This window comes from Cynocephalus volans, chromosome 16, assembly GCF_027409185.1.
Source record: "Cynocephalus volans isolate mCynVol1 chromosome 16, mCynVol1.pri, whole genome shotgun sequence".
Classification (NCBI taxonomy): Eukaryota; Metazoa; Chordata; class Mammalia; order Dermoptera; family Cynocephalidae; genus Cynocephalus; species Cynocephalus volans.
Window position 1 is genome coordinate 26773374 of NC_084475.1, and position 13503 is coordinate 26786876.

The 13503-nt window shown below is 33.9% G+C and overlaps 1 protein-coding gene across 5 annotated transcripts in view; it reads right to left on the reverse strand.

Moving 5' to 3' along the window:
* The window catches only part of AGTPBP1 (ATP/GTP binding carboxypeptidase 1), a 173674-nt gene that overhangs the window by 56608 nt on the left and 103563 nt on the right, over window positions 1-13503 (reverse strand). For all 5 annotated transcript variants that reach the window (XM_063080496.1, XM_063080499.1, XM_063080498.1 and 2 more), the window contains one exon: window positions 4668-4755. In XM_063080496.1, coding sequence (XP_062936566.1) covers window positions 4668-4755 — 88 coding nt within the window. The remainder of the gene's footprint in view (window positions 1-4667; window positions 4756-13503) is intronic.

The window sequence follows — 13503 nt, forward strand, 5'->3', positions numbered from 1 at the left end:
GCCTCAATAAATTCAAAAAAATTGAAACTATCCCATGCATTTTCTCAGACCACAATGGATTAAAACTAGAAATTAATAACAAATAAAACTCTGGAAACTATACAAACACATGGAAATTAAACAGCATTCTACTTAATGACATATGGGTCCAAGAAGAAATCAAGCAGGAAATCAAAAAATTTATTGAAACTAATGAAAATAATGATACATCATACCAAAACCTGTGGGATACTGCAAAAGCAGTATTAAGGGGGAAATTTATTGCATTAAATGCTCACCTCAGAAGAATGGAAAGATGGCAAGTGAACAACCTAACACTTCACCTCAAAGAACTAGAAAAACAAGAACAATCCAAACCTAAACTTAGCAGACGGAAAGAAATCATTGAGATCAGAGCAGAACTGAATGAAATTGAAACCCAAAAAACAATTCAAAAGATCAATGAATCAAAAAGTTGGTTTTTTGAAAAGATAAATAAAATTGACAAACCATTAGCATGGCTAACAAAAAAAAGAAGAGAGAAGACTCAAATAACAAAAATTAGAAATGAAAAAGGCGATATTACAACTGATTCATCTGAAATACAAGGAATCATTCGAGACTACTATAAACAACTATACGCCAACAAATTTGAAAATCTGGAGGAAATCGATAAATTTCTGGACACACACAAGCTCCCAAAACTGAACCATGAAGACGTAGAAAATTTGAACAGACCAATAACAATAAAGGAGATTGAAGCTGTTATCAGAAGGCTCCCAACAAAGAAAAGCCCAGGACCAGATGGATTCACAGCAGAATTTTACCAAACATTCAAACAGGAATTGACATCGATTCTTTACAAACTATTCCAAAAGATTGAAACAGACGCAAGTCTTCCGAACTCTTTCTATGAACCAAACATCATCCTGATACCAAAACCAGGTAAAGATATAACCAAAAAAGAAAACTACAGGCCGATATCCTTGATGAATATCGATGCAAAAATCCTCACTAAAATACTAGCAAACAGAATACAGCAACACATACATAAAATTATTCACCACGATCAAGTGGGATTCATCCCAGGGATGCAAGGTTGGTTCAACATACACAAATCAATAAATGTGATACACCATATTAATAAAGTCAAACACAAGGACCATATGATCATCTCTATAGATGCTGAAAAAGCATTTGATAAAGTTCAGCACTCATTCTTGACAAAGACCCTCTATAAGTTAGGTATAGAGGGAAAGTATCTCAACATAATTAAAGCCATATATGACAAACCCACTGCCAATATCATCCTGAATGGGGAAAAGCTGAAAGCTTTTCCTTTAAGAACAGGAACTAGACAAGGATGCCCACTCTCACCACTCCTATTCAACATAGTGTTGGAAGTACTAGCCAGAGCAATCAGAGAAGAGAAGGAAATAAAGGGCATCCAGACTGGAAAAGATGAAGTCAGACTGTCCCTGTTTGCAGATGACATGATCCTATATATCAAACAGCCTAAAACCTCTACAAAAAAACTGTTGGAATTGATAAATGATTTCAGCACAGTAGCAGGATACAAAATCAACACACAAAAATCAGTAGCATTTCTTTTCTCCAATAGTGAACATGCAGAACGAGAAATCAAGAAAGCCTGCCCATTTACAATAGCCACCAAAAAAATAAAATACTTAGGAATTGAGTTAACCAAGGAGGTGAAAAATCTCCATAATGAGAACTACAGACCACTGCTGAGAGAAATTAGAGAGGATACAAGAAGATGGAAAGATATCCCATGCTCTTGGATTGGAAGAATCAACATAGTGAAAATGTCCATACTACCCAAAGTGATATACAAATTCAATGCAATCCCCATCAAAATTCCAATGACATTTTTCTCAGAAATGGAAAGAACTATCCAGACATTTATATGGAATAATAAAAGACCACACGTAGCCAAAGCAATGCTGAGCAAAAAAAATAAAGCTGGAGGCATAACACTACCCGACTTTAAGCTATACTACAAAGCTATAATAACCAAAACAGTATGGTACTGGCATAAAAACAGACACACTGATCAATGGAATAGAACAGAGAATCCAGAAATCAACCCACACACTTACTGCCATCTGATCTTTGACAAAAGCACCAAGCCTATTCACTGGGGAAGGGACTGCCTCTTCAGCAAATGGTGCTGGGATAAGTGGATATCCATATGCAGGAGAATGAAACTAGACCCATAACTCTCACCGTATACTAAAATCAACTCAAAATGGATTAAGGATTTAAATATACACCCTGAAACAATAAAACTTCTTAAAGAAAACATAGGAGAAACACTTCAGGAAATAGGACTGGGCACAGACTTTATGAATACGACCCCAAAAGCACAGGCAACCAAAGGAAAAATAAACAAATGGGATTATATCAAACTAAAAAGCTTCTGCACAGCAAAAGAAACAATTAACAGAGTTAAAAGACAACCAACAGAGTGGGAGAAAATATTTGCAAAATATACATCTGACAAAGGATTAATATCCAGAATATATAAGGAACTCAAACAACTTTACAAGAAGAAAACAAGCAACCCAATTAAAAAATGGGCAAAAGAGCTAAGCAGGCATTACTCTAAGGAAGATATCCAAATGGCCAACAGACATATGAAAAAATGCTCAACATCACTCAGCATCCGGGAAATGCAAATCAAAACCACACTGAGATACCATCTAACCCCAGTTAAGATGGCTAAAATCCAAAAGACTCTGAACGATAAATGCTGGCGAGGTTGCGGAGAAAAAGGAACTCTCATACATTGTTGGTGGGACTGCAAAATGGTGCAGCCTCTATGGAAAATGGTATGGAGGTTCCTCAAACAATTGCAGATAGATCTACCATACGACCCAGCTATCCCACTGTTGGGAATATACCCAGAGGAATGGAAATCATCAAGTCGAAGGTATACCTGTTCCCCAATGTTCATCGCAGCACTCTTTACAATAGCCAAGAGTTGGAACCAGCCCAAATCTCCATCATCAGATGAGTGGATACGGAAAATGTGGTACATCTACACAATGGAATACTACTCAGCTATAAAAACGAATGAAATACTGCCATTTGCAACAACATGGATGGACCTTGAGAGAATTATATTAAGTGAAACAAGTCAGGCACAGAAAGAGAAATACCACATGTTCTCACTTATTGGAGGGAGCTAAAAATTAATATATAAATTCAGACACACACACACACACACACAAACTGGGGGGGGGGGAGAAGATATAACAACCACAACTACTTGAAGTTGATACGACAAGCAAACAGAAAGGACATTATTGAGGGGATGGGGGGAGGGAGGAGGGAGGGAGGTTTTGGTGATGGGGAGCAATAATCAGCCACAATGTATATCGATAAAATAAAAAATTAAAATAAATAAATAAATAAATAAAAAATAAATGCCATATATTTCACTCCTTTCAAAAAAAAAAAAAAACTTTAAAAGAGACAAATGATCAAGGCATATATTTTTATGGGCTGGCCAGTTAGCTCAGTTGGTTAGAACATGGTGCTGATAATATCAGTCAAGGTCCAAGGTTCAAGCCCTGTGCCCACCAACCACACACACACACAAAAAAGGCATATTAGCTTACCACTGAATGAAAAACAAGATATATTCAGGTGCAGATGATTACATATTACCCTTATTTCTGTTCCTCATTAATTTACTATTTATTTTGCTAATACAAGTAGGGGGAAACCTTACAGAGATGAATCCCAAGAAACATTTTCTTTCCCAGAAAGTAACAGCACTTAAGATCAAGGTGTTTCTAAAGCCATATCATAAACTGTTAAAACAGTTAAATTTTTAAAAATTTCTTCTAATTGACAAAGCTAAAAAAGAAGGGACATTAGCACTAATTAAGCACAATATAAAAAGGCAAAATCCACTACACAGAAACATCAGGATTAAGATTAATAACAGCAAAATAAAAAAGATGCCAAGTAGATTTAATAGTGCAAGTTTTCTGTAAACATATTACATGCAGAAATAGAGTAATAATGAGAAGCAAGGTATATGAGAATACTAGATTACTTAGAAATAGAGTCAAAGAATAATCCAATTATTCCATAGAAATAGTAAATGATTTCTAACACATTTAATGATTTCTAACACATTTCTAATTTGCTAAGTAAATGACCTATTTGAAGTCAAAGATGAACTGTGTAAGCTGATACAATATAACTATGGAACACATCTCCAGTTAACATATTCTGGAAATTAAAATGAGGTAATTATGTGTGTGTTAATACAAGAAGGGAAAAGGTAAGAATTATACTTAGTATCACAGAAACAGCAAAAAGCCACTGCAAATTACTACATATAACTTCTGATTTCAGTTTTATTCACTGAAGTTCACAGAGTTTTAAAGGTGAAAAAGATGAGAACACAACTATCTGAGTGGTGGACCTATGTCTGCCTGTTTGGACCTAAATCTGCCTATCTACAAAATACATTTTATTTCTATAATACACACTGCCTAAATGGACCTCAAATTCTAAAGTACTCCTTAGAATTACAAAAGCACAGCATCACAATTCCAAAAATACAATAATAGTTCTACTTTTTACCTTTACACTGAAATAGAATAAAGTTATTATCCCCTATAATGTCCTATTATTCTTAGAATACTTACTTATAGTAACAAATGTCAGTCCCCATACGAATCCACCATGGTCTGGCATTTAACGCTTCCTGAACCGAATACATGAGTGGTTGCATACCTTTAAGAGACGGAGGAAAAAAAGATCAGAATTTTTGAATTAAAAATTAATCTTGCCTTTGTAGAAAGCACCAAATGTTCAACAAAGCTGAAATAAATAACATTTCAGTCTTTTCGTCTGTATAAAAAAATCAGATAAATTTCTCAAAAATCTCTTAAATCAACCACTGATATGCTTTTTTTATTTTAACTAAAATAGATTACAATTTTAGAGTATAAAGTCATTAAACTCTTCTATCAATGTTCTGTATTAGATCAATTAAAGATAACGCATTCCTTGTAACAAATGAAAGAGTCAAAAAATAAAGAGAGAAATAATGTATGATCACTCTAACTCTCCACGGATTCCCATTCACATCGAGGTTAATGGGAAAATGCCATAAAGATGTCATGTTTTTCTTCCCCACCCTTCTCCATACAACATGTGTTTGTAGTGAAGAAGAAGAGAGGGACCATAACAAAAAAAGGATTAAATACATAGTCTACTTCCTAGAGTATTCTTAGAAATATATTTCCCACTTGAACCTTAAAATCATCTAATTTCCTGAAGCACTAGGTTTCTAACTGGAATTGAATTCACATGTTAATTTTAGAAAAGCTGACAATTTTTAATTGAAATCTGGTTTCACTTACCTTAAATTCTAATTTAAGGATATAATAATTATCTTCATTTTCTTGATACAGACCATTTTCTTAAACATACCTGTGAATATTTTTATGTTGTTTTTTTTTTTTAATTTCCATTTCTAACTGGTCATTTCAACAATGAAGAACTATTCATTTTTCTCTATCTTGTATTCATATTATCCAATACACTCACTAATTTTAATAGATCTATAGTAGTCACCTGAATTTTCTAGGTAGAATCATATCATTTGTAATTTAAAATACTTTATCTCCTCTTCCAGTATTTATATTAGTTATTTCATTTCCTACTTTTATTGCATTTAAAGAAATGAAACAAACTCAAAAAATGCTATGATGCTGAATATAGTGCTAAGAACAAATAACCCTATCTTGTTCGTGATTTTAACCAAAATGTTCAACCATTCAATGTAATATTTGCCTTGTTTTCACAAATCAACTTTATCATGTTTATGTAATAAAAATACCTAACATTAAACAATTGCTATATGCTAGATACTGCTCAAAGGTTTTCACATATATTTATTCATGAAATCCTCATAACCACCCTAGGTGGTGAGTGCTAGTATTATTCCCATATCTTGAGTCGTTTTGTGTAATTCTTATTACACATAAGAGTTTTAATTATTTCATCAAATGCTTTTTCAGCGTCTACTAACAGAATCACACAGTTTATCTCCTTTCAACTATTGATGCAATAAATCATGAGGTAGATTTCCTCTTTTTACATTCCAGGAAAATGCTGTTCTTTTAACAGTATGTGATTAAATTAGCTAGTATTTAGAATCTTTGCATCTTAATTCTTAAGCTGGTTTTGGGGTTTTTTTTAAATTACCTTTACTAAGTATTGGTATCAAGAATACACTAGCTTCATAAAAATGAATTTAAAAGCTTACCATCATTTATTAGAATAGATAATAAAAGCACAAACTATTTTTTAAAGGGTAAATATAATTCAGCTGGAATACCATCTCAATATTGTGACTAATAAAATCATTTTTTATTTCCTTGTAAACAATTATAGCCTGTTCAGAATCTCTACTTTCTCCCATCATTTTTGGTATTTCTATGTTTTGGTTTATTTTTTTCTCATTATTTTCAGCATTTATTTTTATTAATTTTCTCTTACTTGCTTTTGGTTTATTTTCTTCTTTTTCTAATTTTTTAAGGAGGTAGTTAACCTATTTTCAGTCTTTATTTTAAATAATGCAAGGTATTAAAGGCTTTCAAATTTCCTCTGAATACCAGTTTAGCTATGTCCCTTAAGTCTGAAGTGTTCTCCTTGCACTGCTTTCTAGATCAGAGCTATCCAACTGACCTTTCTGCGAGGATGGAAATGCTGCGTGTCTGCACTGTCCAGTGTGGCAGCCACTAGCCACAGGTGGCTATTAAGCACTGTAAGACAGCCTAGCTCTACTGAAGAATTCAATGTTTTAAATACTGAATTTTAATTAATTTAAATTTAAGTAGCCACACATGGCTGGTAGCTACCGTATTGGACAGCACAGTTCTAGGTATTTGTAACATCAGTTTTAAATGTTGCCTTTGGGGGTTTTTTTTAATGAATATTATATAATTCCCAAGTACCCATTTTTATTCAACTTTTTGTTGATTTCTACTAATATTTTAGATCATAAACAATGAAATCTGTAGAATTTTAATCATCAATAACTTCCCTGTAACAAAATATACAACAAAGTTTTAAATCTTTCAGGAACACAAAGAAGATAATTTCTTGTGCTTCTTCTACAAGCAGATTGTAAAAGTTGAAAAGCAATAGTACTTAATTACATTACTATTCTATAAATACAGTTCACTACAAAGCCAAGGTGTATGTTCCCCAAAAGAAAATGTTTCTAGCATCCATTTCAAATGAATTGTTTCATACACTTCATCAAATCCTCCAACTGACATGACAATTTAGTTTGTTTCACATCTGCAGCATCACTTTTTTGCAGTTTTCTGTTGCTGTTTTACCCTTTTACTGGGAGAAAATTCATAGGCCTTTTTCCCCCCATATCACTAATAGTTTTCAATTTTTTAATCACATTATATCATATTATGTCTTAGAATCTATGCTACTTTTTTTTTTAAGCATAATTTCAGAAACCCACTAACTTCCGATTCTAATTTGGAATCGGAAAGCTGCTTTCTAGGAATGCTCTTCAGCTTTCATCCTGCTATGTCTTTTCACAGACTCCCAAATTAGTTCCACCATTTCTTACACCTCACATGTTCCTCTTCCTTAAATTTCACCCTCAAGACAACCGGAGTACATCCTCAATTATGGGATGTTCTCAAACGTGGGATCCTAGTAAAACAAAACTCAAGCTTGTTGACTGCATTATTCCAATTCTTTAAGTCCTTGCTCATTTTTTGTCTTCTTGATATGTCATATTCTGAAAGAGGTATTTTAAATTCTCATAATAACTGTCTTCTAATCAAGTTGTATTTCCTGGAGCTTTTGCTCTATTTATGTGTGGGTGCAATGTGATTATGGTTGTGCTGTATAAAGATTTACAGCATCTTCAAGGATTGCAACATAAATACATAATATCTGCCTTTGGCCTACTCCCTGTTTTGAACTTGAATTTTTCTTTGTCTGACATTAACATTGACACTTCTGCTTTATTTTATTTGCATTTTCCAAGTTTATCGTTGCCCAATCATTCATTCTCAAGCTTTTTTTGTCACTGAACTAACACACACGCACACACACTACTTAATTATGCAACTTTCAATATCTGACTTTTGAGGGCATTTTAGCTCATTCAAAATTAGTGATTACAGATGTACATCTCATATTATTCCTTTTATCTTACTTTCTTTCAACTACATATCAAATGCTTTTTCTTCTTTTTTACCTTCTTCTTTTTACTGGTTTGGATGCATTTCTCCACATTTCCTTTTCTTCTTCCTTAACTTGGAAACTTCCTATCGTGCTTTTCAATTCCACTTCCCATCCTGTAGCTACGATTAACTGATATTTTTCTAACACTATACCAAATTAAATAACTAAGCCATCCCACTAAGACAAGTTAACTTTCACTCTTCTCATATTACCCCCTTTAGAATGTTGTTACTTAACACATTTTATATATTCCAAGTGTTCTACCTTGAGATCCTTTTACTCAATTTTCCTCAGAGTAGCATATTTTCTGAATTCTTATATACACCAAGATGTAGTTTGTTGGCAGTGACAAACAAATGGCAGATTTTGCAAAAGACATTTGGCTGTCTTCTAGCTTCAGTGCCACAGATGAGTCCAATACAAGTCTAAATTTCTCATATGCAGAACAGTATAGTGACTAAGAGCATGCAATTTGCAACCAGACTACCTGGGTTTGAATTCCAAGTTCACCACATAACAGATGCACAATCCTGGACAAATTATTAACCCCTCTATGCCCCCATTTTCCCTTCTGTAAAATGAGGGTAACAACCTCACTGGGTTGTTTGCTGTGTGGATTATCACATGTGTTAGCACTTAGCACTTAGAGCAAGGCCAAGCACATGGTAAACATTCAATGAATGTTAGCTACTGTTAATATTATCATCATTTACTTTTAAGTAACCCATCCTTGTAAAGTGGAAGCTATTAAGATTTTTCTCTTTACACTTGAAACTCAAGAATTTCACTGGTACATATAAAAGATCTCTGTCTTCCTTATCCCTTCCTCGGACTCAGTGAACCATTTCAATGTGAAATTTCAATCTGCTCCAGACACACAAAACTCTTCATAGTAGTTAACTACAGTAAGGTAGAAAAAGGTATAGGCTCAGGTGAAAGGGCACTTTAGTAAAAGACAATGTATTCTTATATCACTTTTAAAATGATAGTATTAAATTCTGGTCACAGTGAAGGGAGCTATATTTGGAAATTCTCACTATAATAAAAACCGTTCGGACAAAATGGGTTGACCTGCCAAGAATCAATCAAATGAAGTAACTAAGACTCAATAAACCACAATTTGATCAACTTGATATAGAAAGGCTGTATTTCAAACAGACATGATATTGATGGAGGGGGGAGAGGGGGAGGCAGGATTCAGTAAAGGGACACAAAAATCAACTACATCGTACATTGATAAAATTAAATTAAATTTTTTTAAAAGGTATATTTGAGTAATTTATTCATTAGCCAAAGTATAAACCTTTATGTGCATAAAACAAATATGCTAAAAATTGTCCATCTTCTCGCTTGAATATAAACAATTGAAATATTAAATTGCCACAGTAACATGTAATGGTATTGGCCTCTAATAATATTCAAGTAAAGGTCAAAGTTTTATTGAGGACATAGTCAATATTAAGTGCTAATACCAAGAATGAAGAGGTGTTTTAGGCCCTAATCATCAATGTACTATTAAGCACAGACTCACAGAATTTTGGAGTTTAAGTTAACACACTCATTTAACAGATCCAACTATCACAAGTTGCATATGTTATTTGGACTCAGTGACTCTACAGAGGAAAAAAAAAATATGTTCTTCTAATATGGCTAGTTACAGCAGAGATTTACACTAAAAATAGGAAGATTGGCTTGTTGGCTGGAAGTTAACGGCAGCCATATGAATCTGAATCTTTCCACATATCCGCACCAAGCAATTAATAAATAAATTCACCAAGCAACACAAATAAAACCACACATGACCCAGGACTTCAGCATTACTAGAAGACAGAATATAACAAACTTTAAATTACCTGTAAGTAGAGACACAGGCAAAGATATAGTAGGCAAATGGAAAAAACAAAGTAGGGGTTGAAATCCTTAGATCAAAGTAGATTTCAGGCCAAAAAAAAAAAATTAAATGAAACAAAGAAGAAACTTTAATAATGACAAAAGTCACAATTCACAATGAAAATATAACAATACTTAGGATCTATACATCAAATAAGATCAACCTCCTATATAAAGCAGAAACTACAGGAGATACAGGGAGAAACAAAAAAACTCTCTTGATAGCAGACTTCAACACACCACTCTCAGTAAAAGATCAGTTGAACAAAAAATATACATATATAGAAGATGTAAATAAGATAATCAATAAGGCAATTCTTACGTACAAATGTCAAATATCTCACCCTGATAACAGAGAATATACCTTCTTCTCAAGAGCACATAGAACATTCACAAAAATTGATCACATCACAAAGAAAACAACAATAAGTGTCATAAAATACAAATATTACAAACAAAACTCTCTGACCACGATGTAATAAAATTAGAAATTAAAAACAAAATGAAAAATGAGAAAGGAAGGCACCCATGCAGAGGGATGGGAGGACAGGCTGATCTGGGGTGTCAGACCTTGAATGGGGTGATGAAGGCATCTGCCCAAAGGGGCAACAGGGAGATTTTTACATACAAGGGAATTGATCAAATAAGTAAGTATATTAAAGACAATGGGAACCAAAATTCTCCCATTTGGACAAGAAGGTTATAAATATGAAAAGAAAACTAGAATAAAGCCTGTGTTATGAGACTTGAAATTGAAGCTATCAGTGTAACCTCATGGAGTGGTGTGGGTATATGATTACACATACGCACACATAAATATACATGTACAAATATAGAAACTAATACAAATGTAAATTTCCATAAAAATATTACACATGTACAAACATATATTACCTAATTCTGTCCATTCAGATGGCTTAGAAGCAGCAACAGCCCGATAGCAACGTGCATACTAAGTGTACAGTCTTGGTTTTAAAATACTGTTTTCTATCATATTAGTCCATTACTGTTGCTTATAACAAAATACAAGGAACTGGGTAATTTATAAAGAAAATGAAATTTATTGCTTACAGTTTCTGAGGCTGGAAAGTCCAAAGTCCATCTGGTGGTGGCCACAGTGTCCCAGGGGTCTCACATTGCAAGATGGTGGAAGCAGAGAGAACAAAGACAGACTCTTCTTCTTTTAAGCCCTCAGAACCACACCCCTGACCACCATTTTTCATCCATTCACTACTGCAGGGTCCTACAATCCAATCACCGCTTCAAGGCTCCACCTTTCAATTACCATAATACGATCTCCCACCCTCTTAACAGTCACAGTGGGAACCAAGTTTCTAATACATAAAATTTGGGGGAAACAATTCAAGCTTCAGTGAGTGTTGGGGGAACATAATTCAATCCACTACATCTAGTAAAACAAACCAGGGTTCTTTGAAGATTCTGATTCTGAAGTCATGACTTTGAAATCATAGCTGATTTCAGGCTGGAGCAGAAAAAAGCAAGATGAGCCTTTATACATCTTGTTGTGCCAAAAAGCAAGGACATCCACAAGGAATGATGGAGATATGTCAAAAGGGCACATAATCCAACGTGAAAGGGATCTCCCTGCCACATCTCAGGCAATTTGAGAATCAAAATAAACAATCATAGTTACAAATTATAACCCACTGAGTAAAATAGGAAACCAAGTATACACTGATATTAATAAATTGAAAGCTTGAGAAGCAGAGAGATATTTACATAGTCTCAAAGTAACTTGATATAAAATACTAACTACAAAGGGAAAAAGGGTAGTAACATTACAATGGAAAAGCCTGGTAGATACCAAGTAATCAAATTATTATCATAGGGAATGGGATAAAACAAAATCCTGTGCCACCAGAACATAACATCACTTCTGTGATATTTCTGCCAAAGATGCATAAGTTCAATCAAATCATAAGGAACATGAGACAATTCCAAATTGCAAACCATTCTACAAAATAATCAACCACAATATTCAAAAGTGTGAAGGTCATGAACATCAAAGACTGCAAAACTATTTCCTGACTAAAATAGTCTAAAGAGACTTGACATCCAAATAGAACATGTGGTTCTGAGCAGAACCCTTCTACAGAGAAAAGGAGTAAAACTTAAATGGGGGTCTAAAGATTACATGAGGGGAGGACGGTCGGGGATAACTGGGTAGGGGACACGGGATATAACCGCAGTTTGTGGTAATGGACACGCTGCCAGTATGGATCTGGGCCATCACATCTTGGGCATGAGTGGTAACAGTTTGAACCCCATGAATATTCATAACCAATTTAAAAAATCCATAACATAATCATTAAAAATAAATAAAGATTACATGAGATTCATGTATCAATGATAAATTCCTGACTTTAATAGTTGTATTATAGTTATACAGAAAAATGCCACTGTTTGTAGAAAATATACCCAAAGTATTCCAGGGTAATGAGGCATCATTTCAGATGCTCAACATTTAGATAAAGAGTGCAACTTTTTTTAAAATTTGAAATTATTTCAAAATAAAATATTTAGAAAAAGTTGATAATCATAAATTAAACTTCTTCACATATATTTTGTGCATGTTTGTTTTATGTTCCTAACAGGATCTTCTTCACATATCATCCATCGCCTCATACATTTAACAAATATTTACTAAGCATCTACTAAATGCTATGCTATAAATGTTGATAACAATTTATATGTTAATAACAATTTGTTATTCCTCATCTCGAGAAATTTGCAAACAAGTTAGGGGCGGGGGGAGGGGGGCAAGCAGGAAAGGCATCAGCCACACACATAATAACATAAAACTATGAAAAGCACCCCAAAAGAAAAAAATTATGAGGAATCTTTGTCAGAGAAACTGATCCAGTCTGGGAGTCAGGGAAGACTTCCCTAGTCAAGGTACGGAATTCACTAACATGGGCAAAGGGGGCGGGAACTCCACAGACTAGACTCCAAAATTCTACTTTGTTGCCTGGTTCCATACATGTTCAATTTATGTAAGAAGGTAGTTTAAAATCCTCATATATCTAGGAGAGATGGAGACCAGAAAAGAATGAAAGAGAAGCTGGCTACTAAAGCTCCAAGTTACAAAAATGCAAGACTGCCATCTAGTGGTAATGTGAGCAAATCCCTTTCAAGTAACGGGAGGGTGAGAGGGGTGATGGATTGAAACAGATATATATAGCGTAGTAGTGACATAAATTCAAATTCAGCATTATCATTACAATTAAGAACACAGTAAGAAATATATATATTGTAAAACTGCTTAACTTTAAGATCATTCATTTGTAAGAAAACTAAGAACTTAACAGAATCATTTTTAAAATCTCAAAGAACTTAAACAAA